This window comes from Equus caballus, chromosome 24 (assembly GCF_041296265.1).
Source record: "Equus caballus isolate H_3958 breed thoroughbred chromosome 24, TB-T2T, whole genome shotgun sequence".
Taxonomy (NCBI): Eukaryota; Metazoa; Chordata; class Mammalia; order Perissodactyla; family Equidae; genus Equus; species Equus caballus.
The window spans coordinates 35,953,268-35,975,391 of NC_091707.1; the positions used below are offsets into that span (position 1 = coordinate 35,953,268).

Consider the following 22,124-nt stretch of genomic DNA (forward strand, 5'->3'; position numbering starts at 1 on the left):
GGCCAAGGGGATGGCATGTGCAAAGGCCCTGCAGTGGGCAGGGAAGGAGTGTGCTGGTGGTTGAAAGAGGCCATCTGGTCCAGGTAGAGAGAACTGAGGGGCAGAGGGAGGGGATGGGGCAGGAGAGGTAGGCAGGGTCAGACCCTGTGGGTCATGTTAAGGATTTTGACTCTGGGAAGCTGGTGTGGTGGTTTAAGCAGAGAGAAGTGACATGATCAGCTTATATTTGGAAAACTCCCCTTAGCTGTGTGCAGAAGTTGGCTTGGTGGAGAAGGGAATGCAAGTGGGTGGGCTGGTTAGGAGGCCATTACAGTCTTTGGGTGAAAAGGATGGTGGCTTTTACTCACTGACAGAACAGAACCGAGAGCCTAGAATTGCTGACTCTTTGTCCAGTGCTCTTTTCATTATCACCTGCCCCGTCCTCTTCATGGAGGCATTAGATGGGGCACCCACTACTCCGGCTACAACTATTGGGGGTCTTCTATAGGCTCTATTCTCAACCCTTTATGTATGTTGTTTCATACAAGAACTCTGTGAAGTAGGTACCAAAATTCCTATTTTACAGATGAGGAAACTGAGGTATGAGGGGGTTATGTAACTGCCCAAGCTGGTGCACCACGGAGCCAGAATTGGAGCCTGGGCAGTTGGACCTATAGCTTCATCAGAAACACTATGCCTTATTGCTCTCGGGTCCGACTGTCCTGGCCAGCTGGTGGGCATTCCCAGGAAGCACACCCATGGCCGTCCTAGCGTGTGGCTGCTCCTGGCTTCTCGCTTCTCTTTCTGTCAGCTGCTAGTCGCCACCCTGCAGGAGGAAAGAAGCTTGGTGTGACCTGTGATGCCCTTGGCAGAGCCAGGTGTACGATTATCCGGTGCCTGGAGGCTCTTCAGCAAATTGGTAAGAATTGAGTGTTGCGTCAGCCTCCTTGCAGAAATTTAGGCAGAAGCACCGTTTTGTGGTTTCTGGGGTTGACCCTTGTCAAGAAGGGCCTCCAGCTCTGCCACCGGCCCTTGGTTCTTTCTTCTGTGCTTGACAGTAACGATAGCGAATGGCTCTGCGGAACCGACAGTCTGATCTTTCTGAACCCCAGAAAGAACACAGATCCCACAGAAGATAGGATCTATGCATCCTCGAGCTGCTATTATCGTTATTATTTTTATTATAATAAATTGCTCTCAGTGGGAAGCTGGAGGTGAGGGTCCTCCCACCCTGAGGCTGAGCAGTATTGACGGAGGAGAGGGAGAAACACTTGGATGTCTCTTCCTGTCCCCTGACCATCACCCCTAGGGGCCATGTGGTGATATGGGAGGTCTCCTCTTCTTACCTTGCCAGAAAGTCCCTTCAGTGGGTGAAGCAGCACTGGGCGGGGGCACTGTCTCCAGCAGGCCCTACTAAAATGCAAGTGTGTTTTTCAGAGACTGGGCCTTCCTCCCTTAGGACATTCTGCTGGACTAAGGTCTCCTCCTGGCTAAAGCCTGTGTCTGTGTTGTTGGCCCATGTGTTTAGCATGGCTTCTGTCATGTGATGGGTCTACAGTAAATGTTTGTTGACTGATTGGCTTAGACTAAGGAATGGCAGATTGGTTTCATTTCATATGTTAACTCTAGTCGATTGGTAGTGACTTCTTGGAGTACTAGGTTGAGAGAGATTCTGAGGCACTATCTGGGCCCAACAGGAATGAATGCTGTGATTGATTAGTGATGTCTGACAGGGTGTGCTTGAGGTGCATCAGTTAGCTATTGCCGTGTAACAAATAACTCTAAAACTCAGTGCCTTAAAACAACAAATATTTGATCTCTTACAGCGTCCATGGGTTGGGAACTTGGGAGTGGTTACAGGGTGGTTCTGGCTCAGAGTCTCCCATGAGGTTGTAGCCAAGCTGTCAGCTGGGGCTGCAGTCACCTGAAGGCCTGAATGGAAAGGGGGATCTGCTTCCAAGATGGCTCACTGTTGGCAAGAGGCCTCAGTTCCTACCACGTGGACCTCTCCACAGGTGTCTTGAGAGTCCTCCTTTCATCATAGCTTGCCTCCCCTGGAGCAGGCAATCCAAGAGAGAAAGCAAGGAGGACATCATGGTGACATCTTGGAAATCAAACACTGTCACTTCCTCCGTGTGCTGTTAGGAATGGGTCATTAAGTCCAGCTCCCACTCAAGAGGTGGGGAATAGGTTCCACTTTTCAAAGGGAGGAATATTTAAAACTTGTGAGCATATTTTAAAACCACCCCAGGGGAACGAGAGTACACATGCCACCTATTTGCTGTCACTGTCAGGTGTCACCGTGGAAAGCACAGGAATGACCCTGAAGAGGTGGGATATAAACCAGGCATGTTTAAGAGGGAGAAGCAGGAATTGCAGCAAAATGCGGTATCAGCTGGTAGGGCGGCTGAGATGTAGGGGTCCCTGGGAAAAGGTGTCGAGAGGAGGGGATGGCTTTTAGGTAGAGGCACAGAAGAGGTGATGGTGGGTTTTGTGCCTAAGGCAGACATCACTGTTTTGTGGGGTCCTAGCTGGCTAGCGCTGTCTTGTCTGCGTCAGGCTGGGGGTGGGGCAGCTTCAGTCCAGCCACTCTATTAGCGCGGACCTTGTCCCTTTCCCCATCAGGCTGCAGTGGATGGCAGCTGGCACCCAGCCAGGCATGGGGTGGGCCATCTTGAGACCTTGAGAGCCATTGCCAGATGCTGTTTGCTGTCGATGCCATGGTAACCTGCCCCAGGTGCCCTGGGCAGTCTTCCCAGCTCCCAAGTGGGAACTGCGTGGACTTGGCCTCAAGGCTGGACTTGCCTGCTTTGAAGCAGGCTCCTGCCTTCATCTGGAGCCGGCCAGTTCAGGGTTGGTTCGGTTTGTTAGTGTTATCTTACGGGGATGTAGTTTCTGAACCCAGAATAGGTCTGATGTGAGTGAGCATGAGGACAACAGGATGGAATATTTGAAACTGGGCCTTCTTGGAAAATCTGGGGCATTTCCCATCCTGTGACTGGTGAGCCACTCCCCCTGAGGCTGGCTGGGCTGCAGGCTCTGATGGGGCTGGCTAAGAGACTCGAGTGAAACTCCCCCAGGAGTCATAGCATGGCTTCTCCAGAAGATCCTGACTTCCTGTCACCTTATTTTGGGCTGAATGAGAACCCTGGCCAGGGCAAGTGAGTGGCTGCTCAATGTGGCATTTTGGAAACATTGACCAGTAACCTGGCTGGCTTTGTGGGGATCCTCATGGCTGACTTCCTGGAGCATCTCTCACTCTGCCCTGTGCTGGGGTATAATGTCACGTGGTCTCCAGATTCCAGCTAAAGCCAGCCTGCCGAAGTCTTTTTTCTCCAGTTTTATTGAGATCTAATTGACATACATCACTGTATACGTTTAAGGTGTACAGCATCATGATTTGACTTCCATGCGTTGTGAAATGATTACCAGAATAAGTATAGTTAGCATCCATCATCCCACGTAGACCTGCTGAAGTCTTCCCTGAGCCCCTGGTCTGCCAAGCCCCTCTGGGAAGGCACATTTCTTCTTGCGCTTCTTGTGTTTTTCTGCTCATGAAAAGCAAACACGCCCCCTCCTCTTTATACACATACACACCCCCCTAAGAAAACCAGACCACGCAAAGCTAGAGAAACTTTTTTCCTGATTATTTTTCCCTTTCAGACAGGGACATCGATAGATTTGAATCATGGGCCTACAGTAATTAAAAAGCACATAACTAGTCATTTTAAATTGCCATTGTTTTACTTAATTGATTTTGCCGCCAGACCCAGAGAAAAAAGAGGAACGGAGGAACGAAAGCCTTCGAAGGGGAGAAGGTTTCTGTGAGCGACTGGAGGCGGCGGAGGGCTCTGCTTGAATCTAATTGCTGCAAATGCTCCAGTTTGTTTCTGCTAATGGTTTTCTGCTGAAAGGCTGGGGAATGAGGCCTGACTGGGGGGTTGGGGGTGGGGCTGGTAGGCATTTGTTTCAGCTGCGTGGGGGGTGTAATTCTGCTTTTGGGACAGGGTCTATTTTTCCTTACTATCTATCAGCATAAAGTACTTGCACTGAACACTTTGAATCAAGGTTCCATTTAGAGATACTTTATTCATATTTAATTACAGGCCGCAGCACTAATCTTTAATTACCTTTTTTATAATCCAGCTAGGAACATTCACTAGTAATCAATTATTGTGTGTGTGCATGTGTGTATAAGCACAGGAGGGTGTGGGCGTTTGACTTGCTGCCTCATAGAGATGGAAAGGATGCTGCGGAGGCACTGGGTCGGGGGTGGGCCCGCAGGGGTGGGGTGGGGGTGTATCTGCTGGACAGGTTCCTTGTGCGGAGTGAATGGTGCATCCTCATTTCCCATGCCTCTCTTTGCTTCCAAATTGGGGATTTGGGCAAATCCTTGCAGCTGGGCCTTGTTCAGGGTGTGAGTTGGCAGCTGGGCTTGGGTGGTATCTCGGGACCTCCTCCATGCCCTGGTGGGAGCAGGGAATCATGGGAAGCCCCCTTCCCATCCCCTGGTGATATGGCGGACCAGGCTTCCTCTTACCCCGCAGATTGGAATATTGTCGCCTCGGGTCCTTTCCTTCCTCCACCTCCCCCTGGAGCACTCCTGGCAGCTGTTCTCACCACACAGCCCTAACGATGCCACATCACTCCTTGGTTGCAGTGAGTCTGCAATGTCCCTGCAATGACACTGACTTGAAGACGGGTTGTCCTTCTCAGAGAATGAGCAAATGTTCCCAGGGAGCCAGGCGGAAGCTTGGGGTGTGGAGTCAGGTCAGCTGACTTCCCAGTCCCTTTGTGGGGGGCACTGGGCCATTCTAGCTGCCTGGGAGGTGAGGGTTCACAGCTCTGCTCCAGATGACATTCTTCTTGCTGCTCCTTCAGGAACTACCAGAGGGTTTCCAAAGGAAGTTGGTGTTGATCTTGCTATGTGAAGGCTGGAATTGTTGCTGAAGCTCTACTTCCCTTCTATTCCTGGGTCCCTGTCTCAGCAAGAGGTGGGGAAGGGATGGAACTCATACTTACTGAGTGTCTTGTGGGTGCCGGCACCATGCCCACGTTTCTTTTATCTGTCCTAGCTGGGACCTGAGAACACAAGTGTGTTAGTCAGAGCCCCTTCAGTTGTGTGTGAAAGAAAACAACTCAAACTTCACTTAAGCAAAAAAAGGAATTAATAGGGTGGGCATTCAGGCATGGCTAGATCAAGGGGCTCAACCATTGTGACCAGGAATGACTCTGTCTCTTGGCTCTGCTTTCTTCTTTGTTGTTACTGTGTGAACCCTGGTAGCTCCACCCTTCAAGTTCAATTTTTAGCTTCAAGTTCAGTAGAAAGAAAGAATTCCTTCTCCTACAGTTCAAACAAAAGTGACACAGTTGAGTCAGATTGGGCCTGTTGGGTCCCGTGTCCATCTCTGAACCAGTCAGTGTGGCCTGGGGTATTCAGGGTTCTGATTGGCCAGGCTGGGGTCTCACACCCATCCTGGAGTTACAAGTGGAGTCCACCTAGGTAAGTCCCACACGTGACATGTGCTCTTACATTTGCGGTCTTTGGATTATTAAGTGTGTGAGAGCAGGAAGGTCCAGCTGTTCAAAGGGAAGAGAGAGTTGACTCAATTCTCCGATGGGGAGAATAGTGGATTCAATCTTTCAATAAATATTTGTTTGGCACTGACTAGCTTCAGTCCTGTTCTACATACAGGGAATTCGGTGAACAAAACAGACAGAAATCCCTGCCCACTTGGAGCTGAGGTCTGATGGGGTTTATAGGGTTGGTGGTCCTTGTCTTCTAATCCAAGCCCAGGTCCAGGACAAAGGGTTCTGTGCAGAGGGACCCAGGGTGATTCGGGGTAGATATCCTGGGAAGAATCTGGCCCTTAGGGAGCCTAGAACTCACGAAGGTGGGAAGAAAGACAAGTGTGTGGTTGGGGAAGAAGGGGAGAAGTGGGCACTGGGAGGGGTACAAGTAAAAACCCAGTGAGGAGGGAGGGGGACAGGGAAGCCAATCCGTACCCATATCCCGTGACAGAGAAGTGTAGGCCCCCCCGATGTTGCCTGGACCTTTGGCCTCCGCAGGATGTTGATAAATGGGATGGAGTTTAGTGAAAGCTACAAAAATGATGACAGGGCTGGAGGGAGTGATTTATGAGAAGAGATTAGCAAAGCGATGGTGCAGCCTAACAAACCGGGGGATGGGATGGTGGCTATGGGTCAGGTGACTTCTGAAGTCCAAGGAGAGGACAGGGGCTGGGGGGCAGGGCAGAGTGGCTACTGCAGAAGTGGGGACATAGGGAGGCAGGGGGCACAGACTGAATAGGCCTCGGCCTGAGGGTCTGGGGGGATGTGAGAAGCGGGGAGGCATCTGACTATACATCTACAGATTTGTGCATACGTGGATGTCTGGACTTTGCAGAATTGTGAGGCTATATAGGGACTCAGGAAATAGGGGGCGGGGGAATGAGAATTTCATCCTTGGACAATCTTGCAGAAGACTTTTGGGGGCCTTCTTCCCGTCTGGTAGAATATTCACATCTGGACCATGTAGGTGTGACCACTCAAGTCAGAAAGACTTTTTCCTTCAGGAAAATTGGTGTAACCTTTCAAGGAGGGAAGGAGGGAAGGAAGGAGGGAAGAGAAGATGGAAGAGTAAGCACTATACATCCCTTTTCCTAGAGCGAGAAGGTGAGGCACAGAAAGGGCAGGGATCTGTCCAAGGCTACCTTTGCATGGCATTGCAGGTGAGGACCAAAAGCATGGCTGGGCTTGCAGCCCTGGGATCTCTGCCAGGTGGCCAGGCTGAGAGTGGGCTCAGGGACCCATGTTGAGGCTGCTACTCGGACAGGAACAAAAGGTGCCTATTGCGTTTGGAGCCCCCAGCCTGGGGTTCCTTGAGCTCTCCAGGTTGGTGGGATTGGAATGTCTTCCATCTGATCCATGTCTTCGGCTGCCCTGGGCCCAGCTTCTCTTAACATTTTTTTTTTTGCTGAGGAAGATTGGCCCTAAGTTAACATCTGTTATCAAGCTTCCTCTTTTTGCTTGAGGAAGATTGTCCCTGAGCTAACATCTGTGCCAGTCTTCCTCTATTTTGTATATGGGTCACTGCCACAGCATGGCCACTGATGAGTGGTGTATGTCCACACCAGGGAACTGAACCCTGGGCTGCTGAAGCAGAGCATGCCGAACTTAACCACTAGACCACAGGGCTGGCTCTGTCAAGTTTTGATTATATCCATATATGAGAGCCTCAGAGGCGTAGTGTAGATAATTAAATAGGTGGATAATGCACAGTTCTGAATGTTCTAGACAGCACTTCTTTGGCCTTAAGTGGAAGTGCTGAGGGCACAAGCACACGTATGAGGACACACCCTCCACATGTGTTTTCTGTCTCACTCTCTCCATATGCCTGGCGTGAATCTCCATGGCGGCAAAGGGCCCAGGCAAGATGCTGGGTTGGCCTACGACTGATGGAGCAGAAAAATCTGTCGTGGGGGCATCGGGCAGCACTGCTCTGACCCATCCTCCTGGGCCCTCTCACTGGACTGAATCCTCTTCACTGCTCTGTCCTCTCTCCACTCTTGACAGATCCATGATTTGTTTGTGAGCTTCGACGACACCCCCCTGGGGGCTGCCTCCCTGGCCCAGGTCCACAAGGCAGTGCTGCGTGATGGGCGGACGGTGGCCGTGAAGGTGCAGCACCCAAAGGTGCAGGCTCAGAGCTCGAAGGACATTCTCCTGATGGAGGTGAGAGCCGACCCCTTTCTCCTTCCTCCTTGCTCACTCTATATTTCCCTGGATCCAGGCAGCCCCAGTGAAACTGGTGTGAGCCTGGTGGGTGGAGGGTGGCCCTTTGAGCAGCAGAGGCGAGGAGAGCTTGAGACCATGACAAAGGAGGCATCATGACAACGCTGTGACCCTGGCACCCGTGGCTGGGTGGGTCAGTTCTTCTTGATGGTTCTTGGGGACCATCTGTGGGTGGTCCCAGAACCTGCTGAGCGGCTGCTGGGGCCGAGGAGGCCTCAGGGGCACGTTGTAGAAATGAGAGGAACCAAATGTGTTTTCCTTAGGGTAGAAAAAGTTGCATCTTAATTTGTTAAATTACAACAAAAGGGAGCATGTGGTCGACCAAGGAATGTAAAAATGACAGCAGAGCACATAGAAATATTTATGCAGCTTGCTGGTTTACTTATCTGATGTGTGTTTTGAATGAACAAACTTACACGCTTAGAAATGGCCCTGGGAAAGCTCTGGTGGAGACGGTGCTTTGTACCTGGAGAGAGGGAGAAAGGGTGAGCTGGCCACTGCTCGGGGGGGTAGCCAGCACCCCCTGTGGGAGGTCAGCAATCCATTTACCCTGCCAGATGTCCCTTCCTCCCCTTTCCTTGCTCTGGACTCATTCTTTCAACCCACTTTGACTAAACTTAACACGCACATTGAGGGTCTCTTCTGCACCATGTGCTGGGCGGGCCCTGGGGACACGAGAGTGAGTGAGCTCCATGCTCATCCTCAGGAGCTCCCTGTTTAGTGGAGCAGACAGGTCTCTGCACAGACAGCCACAGTGCGGGCACGTGAGTTCTGTCAAAGGGGTGTTTGCAAAGTGCCGTGGAGCACTGTGCCTGGACTGACGGGGGCATTGCAGGGGCTTCACCGAGGAGCCCATGAGACGGCCGGGCAGGGCAAGGCCAGGCCAGGTTGTGTGAAGGCCCTGAGTCTTAGAGGACCGGGGTGTGCGTGGAGGACTTCCACTGGTTCGGATGGTATGAGCTGGGAGTGGTTGCAGATGAGGCTGGGAAGGTAGGCAGGCCCGAACACGGAGGACCTTGTAGTCCAGACTAAGGCACAGAATGGTCTACACAGGAAATACGTATTTACTATGGAGCTGAGCAGATCTGACTTTCTCTTGTAGACAGTGGGGAACCATTTAAGAATTTTAATCAGGGGAATGTCATGATCAGATGTGCATTAGAAATAAAAATCTGCTGGCGGTCTGGAGGATGTATTGGAAGGCAGAAAGACTGTAGCCGGGGAGACTAATTGAGAGGCTGCTGCCCTGGTCTGAGAGAGAAGTAATGATGTGAACCAGGGCAGTGTAATGGGCTGGAGGAGAGGGGAGGGTTCCAGGGCTGGAATCATCAGGATTCTGTGACCAGCTTTACATGGGGTGGGGGCCAATAGTGGTATGAATGAGACGGAGGACTCTAAAACAAATCACAGGTTTCTGGCGTAAATGATTAAGTTTGGGTACCTTTCACCCTGTGTATCGGTCAGGGTCCGGGTGGGGAAAAAGAAATTGCTCTAGATATTTCATGCAGAGGGAATTTAAAACAGCAAATGGGGCTCAAAGGGGATGGAGTTGAGAAGTCAAATGGGATGGCGAGACAGTTCCCAGCAGCAGGAAACCACTGCTGCCCTCGGGGTGGAGGGTCAAAGAGAAGGGGTGGTTCTCTGGAGCCCAGGAGCTGGGGCCACCTGGTGGAAGCTGGGACCTTGGTGACCTGGCCCGATGGGAGGCACATCACAGATGCGGGGCCTGTCACCTGGGCGTTGGAGCCATGGATGCTATTGAGGCAGTGGGTTTTCACCTCATCCTGTTCCCCAGTATTCCACCAAAACTAGCTAGAAGTCAGTTAGCAAAGAACCCTGGGAAATGTAGTTTCTTATGAGAGAAAGGGGGTTGGGATGGATCTCAGAGCAAAGTGAAATGGGTGATGGAACCACCAAGTGGGCTAAGATATTGCTCTGAGGAGTTTTGATGGCATCTCTCTGTTGGTGTGGAGTTCAGGCTGGACAGACAGCTTCAGGACTTCTCAGCGAGGACACTCACAGGAGCTGAGTCTGGGAGAGTCCCTGACATCAGTTAGAAAAACTGTGTAGAATAAAAAAAAAACGAGGGGGTGGAAAGAACTGTGAGGAACATCCTGATTTGAGCAGAGGAGTGTGTCATGAGGATACATTCCTGAGAAGAACTGAGAAGGTGTGGTCGGAGGGGAGCAATGCTGCCACATCCCATGAAAAAAATTTCAAGAAGTGAGCACTGTCACTTACCCAGCACTGCATAATGAGCTACCTCAAAATGGAGTGGCTTAAACCGGCAGTCGTGTGTTTTGCTCATGAATCTGCAGTCAGAGCAGGGCTTGGCAGAGAGACTCATCACTGGTTTATGCAGTGCCAGCTGGGGTGGCCTGACTGGAGCTGGAGGACCCACTTCAGGATGGCTCACTCACATGGCTGGCACGTTGGTGCAGGCTGTTGGCTGGGAGCTCAACCAGGATGGTGGGCCAGGGCCTTAGATCCTCTCCATGGCCCTTTGGGCTTCCTCACAGCATGGCGGCCGGGTCCCAAGCACGAGTGTCCCAAGAGGATAAGGCTGAAAATACATCACAGTTTTATGTCCTGGCCTTGGCAAGCGTATGGCATGACTGCTTTCTCACTCTATTGGTGAGAGCAAGAGTCATGAAGGCCCCCTAATTTAAGTTGGGGTTTGGGGGGGAATAGACCACCTCTTGATGGGAGGTGGCACAGTTCTAGAAGAGTATTAGAACGGGAGATGTTGGAGCCATTTTAGAAACTATAGTCTGCCAGAATTACTCGACGTTGCCAATGGGATATAAAATCAATAAAGCTCTGAAGAGAGGATTTTGGATATGGCGATTGAAGTTTCTTGGGAAGAGCGGGGAGAGTGGGGTGAAAGAGAATGGAGGCCCCGGGGAGCAGAGACAGTTCAGGTGGAATACTCTTTTCATGTTTACCATGGATGGTCGGGGAGAGGGAGGGTAGTGGTTAGAGCAGAGCGCAGGATGGACGGCGGGGACTCGACAGGCTGTAGGTGGTGGGGAGTGTGGCAGCAGAGCGGGGGCGTTGGAGATTCAGGAGAGAGAGGTAGCTGATAGATGCAGGCCACGGGGAGACTAGAGGGACTGCGCTCCGGGATTGTAGGGGGAAACGTTAGCCTTTGGTCAGCCTTTGCTTTGAGGCGAGAGGAAGGTGGTAAGTCTGGGTGCAGATGAGTGTGTGGGGCAGAGAAGGGAGGCGGAGGGAAAGTGGGCAGCTGAGTCGTACCAGCCTGATAGCCTCTATTTTTTCTCTGCAGTAGGAGGCAGAACCATCTGCTGAGAATGAGGGGGTAGGAGGTGGCATTGGAGGCTTGAAGGGGTGAAGGTTTGGAACAGTGGCTGGGTGCAGTGGAAAAGGGACTAGGGAGCAGGGGTGCCGAGTGGCAGTGGCCGTGCACCTGAGTTTTCTGGAGCACCCGTCAATGGCTATAGAATAGCCACTCAACAGAGAGAACTGGGAGTCTCAGAGGATCCCTGGGTGTTCTGAGCCCCGGCAGCCACTCCTGCATCAGGCGGGCACCTGCCTCTTCCCATCACTTGGTGCCATCAGGAGCCACTCGGGCTGCGAGGACAGCTGATACCTTGTCTTTGCTCAGAGGCTTCCTGCTCCCTAAATAACAGTGGCTGTGAGGTCAGTAGCAATAATAACAGTAATAACGATTTGGCATCTTCCTCCCTGAGATGAGCATCAGATGCTTTTTCTGGGAAGTACAGCCTAGTGGCTGTGTGCAGAGTACAAGGTGGCTCCTCACCAGTGGCTGAGGAAGTGCTGGGATGGCCAGGCAGCCCCGAGACCTTCACTCACAGCCTCAGGAGAGACGCTAGAGGGAGGCCCGAGGTCCCAGCCCCACGGATCATCAGCATGAGCGGCAGCACAGAGTGGCACTGCCTGCTCGCTGGGCTTGGTCTCTGGTGGGAAGAAGTTTCACATGGTCACTCTTCTCTGCTATAAAACTAAGAAGTGCCCAACTGGAAAGCTCGTTTGATTTTATATGTGAAATAGTATTATTTTTTTCTAAGTCCAGACCCAATGGTGCCTTGATTTTAGGAATGACAGCCCTAAAAAGGTGCTCAGGCATGCTTGGCAGGAGAAGAATGATTTCTAGGAGGACTTAGGGCTACCGAATCCATCAGAAACCTGGAGATAGAGGGGAGACAAAGCTACTTTTCTGCATAGCCTTCTGGCACTTTCTTTCATGCCAGTTCCAGGTATTATGAGCCCTCATGCTTCTCTCTCACTGCCCACTGTTATCCCTCTCTCCTCCCCAACCTTGTGATTGATCCCAACCTGGTCTTGAGAGGAAGACAATCTGGTTAAAGTAATTCATACTAAGGAGAGAGTGACTAATAGGCTTAAACTTTAATATTTGCAGTTTAAGAGGTGAGCCTGTAAATCCGAACACTTAATGACTGTACGGATAGAGGTATGTAGGAGTAAGACTTTTGAGAGTGAGGAGGTGGGGACTACTGGTTGTATCAGTTAGGATGCTTTTGGTTGCAGTATCAGAAAATTCAACTAAAAGTGGTATAAATAATAGTAACCTGTATTATCTCACATTTCAGATATCTGGAAGTAGGTCGGCTGTTCCAAAGTTGACTAATCTAGCACTTATTGTTAAGGTTTTTAAACGCCTGGGTTCTTTTTGTCTTCCATTCTGCCATCTCAGGTTTCTGGCATGTCCTAAGGTAATGTCCCTCATGGCCCCAAAACAGCTGCAGCAGTTCCTGCTGTTATAAGTAGATGACATCCAGATGCCAGAGAAGGCCTGTTTCTTCTCTCATATTCTTTATCAAAAAGGAGGCCCCCAGTAGAGTCCCCTTCATTTCTTATTGGCCAGAAGTACGCCACAGGCCCAAAGCCGAAATCACTGTTGGCAAGAGAAACGAGACCACTTTGATTGGCTTAGACCAGTCATGATTTGCCTTCTCAGGCTAGGGCCTTCCTTCCTTGAAGGACATGAAGGATGCGCAGCATTGAGGTTCTGTTAGCCAGGAAGGTGAGAGAAATGGCTTTTGGATTGGCACCCAATAGCACGTACCACGCTAGTGTTCTGTATCTCCTGTGAAGCTGGGACTCCTCTTGGGGAAGGGGACAGTCTCTGGGATAGACTGTTGAATGGTGGCAGAGAAATGGAGAATGGCTCTCAGCAAATGGTATTGGATGAACCTGATGATGTTGTGACTTTGCACAAAAGAGAAAGGCACAGCCAAGGGTGCTTTCCAGCTTTGTCATTATCACCTGATATGGTCCCTCTAATAGTTGGGGCAACTCTACTTCTAGATGCAAGGCCAGCGACTCTTATTGATTTGAGTGGCTGTCCAGAGCCAGACTAATTGGGCCCAGAGATTGGAACAATGATTCAGCAAGAAGGGGTGAACTGACAAGGCAGAGTCCGTCTGTCTGCTGGTGGCCTGACTTTGCAGCAGCTCTTTTCTGCCCATAGTAGCAGGGAGCTCAGGGGGCCGGATCTCACTGCCCTTCTCACTGTTTGAGAGGAGGCAGAACCCGGGTGACCTGTGACCCCAGGTCCCAATAGCACCACCCTGTATCACCCCCTGTTATCTCTCGAGCCTCTGAAGTTGATGATGAACACCCCCTTGCTCTATTACCCCCCTTAAAGAGTCTAACTCGTGGCCAGGTACCCTGCCCTCCACGTCCCACCTGTCTCCAGGGTGCTCTGCAACACTGGGGTGGGAGTCTGGCCTAAGCCCCAGAATCTGATCTGCTGTTTGATGTCATCCGGCCCATCCCCAGGGTCTCTAAAAATAAAGCCCCGAGACAGCCATGTTTTTGACTTTTTTTGAACAGCAGTTTTAGTGCGTGCTGTCTGTCATCCTGTTTCCTTTCTGAATGTGTTGATTGAACAGTGGGTGGCTAGGTAATGTTTGTGTTGGCACAGAATCCAACAGCTGATTTTATTTTTTAAAATATATTAAAAAAAAAAACCCGGAGATGTAGACTATCCCATGGAAACTTCTCTCCACCCTATAATTTTGTTTTCTAAAAAGTGTGCACTTTAATAACTTAGCAGAACAAAGATAAACCCCATGAATGGCAAGCTGTTGACGTCACTCTGAATTGATTTTCGATCCTTGTAGAACATCCATTTTACCAGTTCGGATCTGTGCAGGCGTTCTATTTAGTGTGCTGTTTTCCCGTAGAACATTATTTCTTTTATAATATATAATACCTTGATAACAGTAACTTGCATTTCAGTTGCATTTTACAGTTTACAAAGCTCTTTTTATGCCTTATCTCAAGCTTCCTGTTGTATTGTCCTGTATTGTATTGCATGAGGCAAGGCTGCATGGAGGGAGAAGCAAAAAGCCCTGGGTCCAAGTCCTGCATTTGAAATTACAAGCTATGTGACCTTGAGAAGTGCTATGACCTCCTGGAACCCATCTCCTCTGTAAAATGGGCAAGAAGAGGATTAAATGAGAGCATGTATGTGAAGTGCCTTGTAGCACAGTGCCTGACATGTAATAGGTACTAAATAATGATAATTCCCTTTTTTTTGGTTATGATAAATAGCCATCACTAATTTTCAAACTTTTATGTGACTCTCAATTTTTCCATTATATTTCTGTGTGGCCCACAATTGACTTTTCCTCCTATGATCCAATGACGCTATAGAAAAATAATTTCATTATTCTACCTTGAAGGAAGTATTAATTGTTGAGTATGCCTTGATTGAATCATCAAGTTCCAAATCAAGTAGAAAATTCTCAGGCATTCCAAAACTGTGGTTCCCGAAAATTCAGAGGTAATCCCTTTTCCCACCAAAACCTCAGAAACAGAAAAACTTAATCCATTTGGATAACATACAGGTGAACATATAATTATCTCTGGGGAGAAGACAAACCCTCTGAAATGTGCATCTCTTCATTCATTTATTCGTTCACTCACTCATTTGTGTGCGTATTCAATAAACATCTGCCGAGTGTTGAGTATGTGCTAGGCACTGGTGAAAACATTGGCTGTTGGAAGAATTTTATGGAGAAGATGCATTTTGGGAGAAAAATCAAAAAGTCAAATTGATAACAACATCTGTTTTATTTTAGTCAATTGCATCTGTTGTCAAAAAAGAAAAACTTAAATGAATCTACTTAGGGCAGGCTCTTAAGAAGGGAATTGAACGAAAACAGAGTTTTCTTTTATTTTCCTGAGCCAAGAAAAATCTCAAGTGGCAGCAGCCCAAACTGTTTTAGACTTGGACCAGACGACTCTGGCCCCTCTCCCCACGCCCTTTGAAGTTCAAGGGGTTGGTAAACTCCCTGAATGATGTACAAAATGATGGGAGTATGTGCATTCTCTGGCTTCTTAGCTGGCATTGAATTTTCAAGTTGGTGACCTCCTATAAACCAAAGAATCACTGGGCACCATTCAAACAGACTTTCTCATTTTAAAGTAACTACGGGAATGCGTGAGCCACTACACTCAGAATGCTTCAGAAACCAGTTTTATGGGTTCTGTAAAGTTTTTTGGGTCATGAATTAGAATTTACTAATTACTTATTAGCAATTAATATCAGTCAATAAAATCTATGACTGCTTTTATGATTAATGATATTAGATATTAATAATAACCAATAGAACCAGTAATGACTAATTATATAATTGATTAGTAACAGAAAAATCTTTAAAGTGCCTTTCAGTGCTCTTTGGATATTAATAATAATTAAAAATTTCACATATAACAGTGACCATGCAATAAATGATGAGGATTTATTGTTTGGCCAGAAGCCTCATCTCCAGGTATAGACCCCACTCGGCTATGGGTAGCTCCCTGTGTATATCCACTACTCCCTGGGGTCATTACCTAGGAGGTAATCAGTAAATCTTGGTTGAACAAATGAGTGAGCTCCTTCCCTTGTCTCTCCTCGGTGAGAACCTCTGGGGTTTAGGCTGGAGCGAAACACCCAAGAGATTTCTTGCCTGAATTCGGGGCCCAGAGAATGGAAATCAGGTGTCTTAGATGATGGGTGTGCCCTCAGCGTGGGCCCAGGCAGATGCTTCTGTGTCTTGGGCACCAGCTCTGCCTCCCCTTTGGTGGCAGCTGAGGGCCGTCTGAGGTCACGGTGTTGAGATGTGGCGCCTGGAGGCTGCAGTACCCACGTGTCTGGGCCTCACTGTTGCCACCTCTCCCTTCTAGTTTTGTGTGACACAAACAGAAACGAAACATAAACTAAATTGATTATCATAAGGTCACACGTCTAGCCCATGAAAGACTAGACGAGACTTAAAAGAAATTAGACTGCAGCCGAATGTAATTAAAAAGGGTTTTGAGAGAAATTGAATATAATAACCCTCTGTGATGATTCTCTTACAGTAGTGTCTGGTACATCACCCAGGACATGGGGTTTAAAAACAAAGCCGTAAATGCCTTGTCATTAATGGCCCTGCTTTAGATTTATTTCTTTTATATCACACGTGCCTGACACAGTGTTGGGCATGATGTCATAGACCAGGGCAAAAAGAAGCATAAGACAAGGCTCATAGCTGGGCTCAGTCAGTCCTTCTGGATAGACTGGAGGGTGTCTCAGTCTGCTTGGGCTGCTAGAGCAGAATACCACAGATGGGGTGGCCTAAACAGTAGACATTTATTTCTCACAGTTCTGGAGGCTGGAAGTCCGAGATCAAGGTGCTGACTGGTTTGGTTCCTGGTGAGGACTCTTTTCCTGGCTTGTAGACAGCTGCCTTCTCCCGGTGTCCTCACATGGTGGAGGAGGGTGAGCTTTGTCTCTCTTTCTCTTCTTATAAGGACACTAATCCCATCGTAGGGGCCCCACCTTCGTGACCTCATCTAAACCTAATTATCTCCCAAAGGCCTCACCTCCAAACAGTGTCATATTGGGGATTAGGGCTTCAGCACAGGAATTTGGGAGGCATTTAAACTTTCAGTTATAACAGATGGAAAGGTCTTTTGGTACCAGTAGGCCCATCATTCTTTAGTTCTTGCTCACTGATGTTTGCTATAGCCAGGGATGAGCTGGGTGTTCTCAGAGAACTTGGACTGTAATCTATACCAAGAATTTCTGGGAGGATCAGTCACTTTGAACACTGACTGGAGGGCTTATGGGAGATTTGCCTTCTCTGTGTCCCTCCTGGAATGCTGGAACATCTCCCACCTCCCTGGCATCACCCTTGCTCACCCATTACAGAGCCATTGTCTGTGAGCTTGTGTGACTGTCTCAAATTCAGAGCCCCCGTGATGGGGTGGCCTCAGAACTGAGTCCCTGCCCACAGAGGGATCTTGGCACGCTCTGCAGATGTCACTGGGCTCTTGTTCTCTGCCAGTGACATTTAATTTCACATCATTAAGCAGACAGCTGAAAGGCCAGATAAGTCCTATAAAAACCCCCTTTTCATCATGTCATCACTCGAGAATCCACAATGGGGCCAAATCGCCAAAAATCCAAGCTTTTCATCCAAGTGGTCAAATCCCTGTCTCTTGCTCCTCTTGTCTTGTTTTCTCATTCCGATTTAATTTTTTTTATCATGAAATAGTTTAGACATACGAAAAGCATACAAAATAATATTATAAACACTCAGGTATCAACCACTCAGCTTAAGAAATAAACAAAATGACAGTTACCGTTGCAGCACCCTCCGAGCTCTTTGTAAACAGGACCATGAAGAACAAATGTGGGAGCGGCAGAGACAGCAGTTCAGTGACAAGCTTGTAAGCAAGGGGTTTGGGGCTGGGTAGGCCCGAGAGAAATTCCACCTCAGTGCTTCCTTCCTGGGCAAATTCAGGAAAATTGTATAATCTCTCAAAGCCTCAACTTCCTCATCTGTGAAATGGGTAGGATAAGAACGGGTACCATGTACCACCCAGAGTCGTCGTGAAGACTAAATGGAGTAATAATGTAAGTAAAGGGCTTAGTCCGGTGCTGGGCACATGGGAAGTGTTCAGCAGATGGTCGTTGTTACTATTGGCCACTGTTGGGCTTTTATCATCTTGGATTTGGACCCAACAGAATAGTTTCCCACCCTCCCTTACTCCAGGGGAGACCCAGGAGTTGTCAATGCCCAGACCCAGGCAGGTGGGCACGGAACATGCTCCCCTTGATGGGCACCCTGGGCTGACTGATGGGTGCTTGGTGATTTCAGGTGCTCGTCCTGGCCGTGAAGCAGCTGTTTCCAGAGTTCGAGTTCATGTGGTTGGTGGACGAAGCCAAGAAGAACCTGCCTTTGGAGCTGGATTTCCTCAACGAAGGGAGGAACGCCGAGAAAGTGGCCCAGATGCTCAAGCACTTTGACTTCTTAAAGGTAGGAGGGGCAGGACAATGGAGGCATGGTGGTCTGGCAGAAGAGCACAGGGGAGGATTGGTCCCGGTCCCGAGCGTCCCCCTTGCAGGGCATGAGTTGGGACATCTCCATCTTGAGTCTTCTTTCTGAGGATGAATGATTTGTCCCTGGTGATGCATGTTGAAGCCCTTGAAGGCAGCGTTACAAAGAAATACCAAGTGTGACTGTTGGCCTGTCAATCAAACAGATGTTTATTGAGTGACCTACAATTGCAAGACACTGAGCGCTGCCCAGGGGCCTGTAAGCCGTGGTCTCTGCTTCCATGAGGCATGGGACGATGACTTGGATGAAGATGATGATGATGATAAACGCTACTGTTCTCTGACACTGTTCCTGACGCTTTATGTATAGTATATTAGCTCGTTTAATACGTAGTCAGTTCTGCTGTAACACAACATATGTGTTCCTACAAATCTCCCCACTGTGCAAAATTGCACAACAGAAACCACAGGGCTTATGGGGAAAATGGGGTTAAGCTTACAACACTCCAATAGGGCACCAGTGACGCGGAAAATAAAGAGGATAGGAACCTAATAAAATGGTAGTGTAGCCTTACACACATTAAATGGCTGAGAAACACACAAGACCTCAGTGCACTTGGCTCTTGATCTTGCCGTCTGCTTGCAGAAGTGGGCGTCAGAAGGGTTGCCACTTGTGAGTTATTGTGAGGTGGTGGAAGGGGGTCACCTGAAATTGGACAGAAAGTTGTAATGAGTTGTGGGTGGGAGGGACCCATAACACACATGGTGATGTGTGTGGGGTGTACATTTTGTGTATTCCCATGTGGTGTGGTTCAGCTGAATGCGGTTTTCTGCCTTCACATGAAGTATCTTGGAGGTGATAATGCACGTAAGTGAATGCAAAATTTGGGTTATGATCAAACTGTTCCATGACATATCAATCACATTGGAACAGATTTGTGTTTTCAAGTGTTATAGCAGAACTACCTGTGTGATGGAAGACATTCACTGTGGGAAACGATATCAAATGGTAGAGTCACAGCTTTGTGAGCGGTCCTGCTGGTCCGTACTCTAAGGATTCAGAAGAAGGGACTGCATGGTGGATGGGGGCAGGGAAGGCTCTGCTGAGGAGTTGGCCCTGGAGCTGACCTTTGAGGACTGTCCTCATGGTCCCTGTGGGGCACATGGAGGTTGGAGTGAGAGAGATGCGTGCCAACACCGCTGTTCTTCCACCACATTTTCTCCTTAGAGGGGTTTGGACCCATCTACCCAGGGCAACCTCTTCATGGTGCAGGGGTTGGGCCCCTCTGGTAGTCTACACAGAGAGCTTGGCTTTCACCTCTCAGAAGAGATCAGCCCTTCTCTCTTCACTCAGGACTGGAGAATGCGGGAGCGGGAGTCACAGAGCTTGGGCACTAGTTGCAGAGCAAACAGTCATGTAGCATCCTTGGAGAGAGCGTCTCAGTGCATTGAATGGGCAGGTCTCTTGCTCTGGACTAAAGTGTTCATGTGGCTTCTGAAGACATAGTCAGAAACAGGGGTAGTGTTTGTACTTCTGCTATCTGGATTCCTTAACAGAGATGGGGGCACTGAAGTGTGTCTACACTAGCTACCTGAGAATCATGGGAGAAAAAGCCACAACTGTGGTGATCAGCGTGTTGTCCTGATACACTGATTTTGGTAGCCATTGGTGAAGTTTAGCTCTTTGAGTGAGTTGGGAGTCAGGTCTGTCAAGATGCCCCTAGGGGGCTTGACTGGCTTTTCCTCGGCAGCCATTGTAGACATGGATATACAGACCCTCTCGTGTGGGTAAATCCACACGTGCGGACTAGATCTGGTAACACTGCCCCAGCCCCAGCTCAAACCACCAATTCAATGACAACTTGGCTCTCTCAGGCAAATAATAATATTAACTAATTAGCATAATGCTGTGGAGTCTAAACTATGCTTCCATTTGCGTATCCCATTTCCTTCATTCCTTTATTCCACATTTATTGAACCTTTCCTGGAGCCTCTTGCTGTGCTGGGGGCTGGGGGAGTGCCTGGGTAAGTAAGAGATAGTTGGCTCCCGCCCAGGAAGACTTCCCATCTCGTAGGCGACACACACACGTATTGTGACAGTAGAGGATGGTCATGCTGTGACCGGGACTCACCTGTGTTTCTGTGGATGCCCAAGAGGAGGTACTTAATTCCACCCAGGATTTGGAGCTCAGAGGGGACTTCCAAGAAGTATTGATTGTGCAAAGGGATAGCCAATATTTACTGGATGTTTCTTCTGCTGCACTGAGCACTATGCAGATACTGTAACATTGAATCCTTCTAACAGTCATCATCCCATTTTGCAGATGGCGTCAGAGGGTAGAGGAGCTAGGGCTATGAGCCAGATTCTCTGACTTCACCTCTGGTGCTTGTCTAAGGACGTTCTGCTGCACCTTACCTGGCAGAGGTGCTCCTCAGAGCTAGAACTGTGAGCCAGACGTATAGAACCATCTCCTCTGCCGTTCCCATGGAAACAGCAAATCCTCCCCTGGCTGGGGCCAACTAGCATCTGCCAGACCAAGACATGTAATAATAATAATAACACAAATTTTTCAAACGAGGATGCCAAATGGGTAAATAATTAATGTAACGATTTGACCTGCTGCTTCTAAAACCTGCACACCATTCCTAAGACAATGGTGGAATTAAGGCTCCTGAGTAATTAATTTTGCCTAAACACATAACAAATGGAAAGCGAATTTTGCACGGCGAACCCAGTTCAGCTCTTAAAACTGGAGATGGATTGCTTTTGCATACTGGCACCCCATCACAACATCTGTGCGTAATTAAGCCTCAGCAAAGAGTTTACCTCTCAGAGTGTGAGGCATCTTCCAGTGGGTTTAATAACCTCAGCCCTATGCTATGAATCTCTGAGCCTCAGACAAGGCCTGCATGCAAATGAGGTGTTGGGGAGGCTGGGAGAGGGAGAGGGGGCAGCCAGGCCGAACGGTCAAGATCAGGGCATTGGTGGACTTGGCATCAGAGAGCGTGTGTGCTGAGGGGAGGGGACAGGACAAGCAGTGAGGTTGTGACTGACCTGAGGGACAATTGGGACAAGGTAGGAGCGAGAAGCCTTATAACCACAGAGTTTGGGACTGGAAGGATGTGAGTTTATCTCTATATGTGGAGGTGGGGATGGGTGGGGGGTCATCTCTTGAGTAAGGCCACTCCAGGGTTTCTTAGTGCAAGGTAAGGAGGCTGGGACCCTCCAGAAATTGTGGGCAAACCTGAAGGGATGTGGATGCTTTTGGAGAAGTGCCATAGCTTCCTAAGAACCTCAAAGATGAAGAACCACTGATGTATAATAATTAATATTAGTTAACATTTTTTACATGCTTAGGCTGTTAGACACTTTTTAAAGGGCATTAAAGGGCATTAAATTTACTCTTTAATTCTTATAACAGCCCCACAAAGGAGAGGCCATTATTAGCTGCCTGTCACCAGTGGGGAAGTGGGGCCCCAGAGGGATGAAGCATTTGCCCAAGGTCACAGCTTCCCAGGAAGGGGCAGAGGCAGGCTCTGGATGAGGTCGTCTGGCTCCGGAGCCTACACGTTAAACCACGGTGCTAGTCTGCCTCTGTAATAATTGGTGGGGAAGATCTGAACTGCGCTGGGCTGCATGTAGCACTAGCTCTCAGCCCTGGTTGTGTATCCGAGCCACCTGTGACACTCGACATGATTGTCACCTGGCAGCTGATGTTGGTCCAGCAGGCACTGAATGTGTGCTCTTGTGTCGAGCACCAGGACTCCACACATGCTGATAGGAGGTGAGGAGTGTTGTTTCCATTTTAATAGTCATCTCCGTCTTACAGGTGGGGAAATTGGCACTCAGAGAAGTTATAAAACTCACCCATAGTCACAGGAGGTGGAGGCGGCAGAGCCAGGACTCCAGCCCAACAGTCTGACTCTGGGTCTCTGCTCGGCTCCGCTGGGCTCAGGTGATGGGAGGCGTGTGGCCCTGGGTGATGGGCACTGGCCCGTACAAGCCAAGGCTTGCTTCACAGGTGCGTTG

The 22,124-nt window shown here is 49.1% G+C and overlaps 1 protein-coding gene across 6 annotated transcripts in view; it reads left to right on the forward strand.

Annotated features, from left to right (window-relative positions):
- The window catches only part of ADCK1 (aarF domain containing kinase 1), a 138,549-nt gene that overhangs the window by 63,769 nt on the left and 52,656 nt on the right, over positions 1-22,124 (forward strand). For all 6 annotated transcript variants that reach the window (XR_011432267.1, XM_070250264.1, XM_001494170.7 and 3 more), the window contains 2 exons: positions 7,555-7,713; positions 17,916-18,074. Coding sequence is in view for 5 of the 6 variants with exons in the window: in XM_070250264.1 (XP_070106365.1) it covers positions 7,555-7,713; positions 17,916-18,074 (318 nt within the window). In the remaining variant the exon portion in view is untranslated. The remainder of the gene's footprint in view (positions 1-7,554; positions 7,714-17,915; positions 18,075-22,124) is intronic.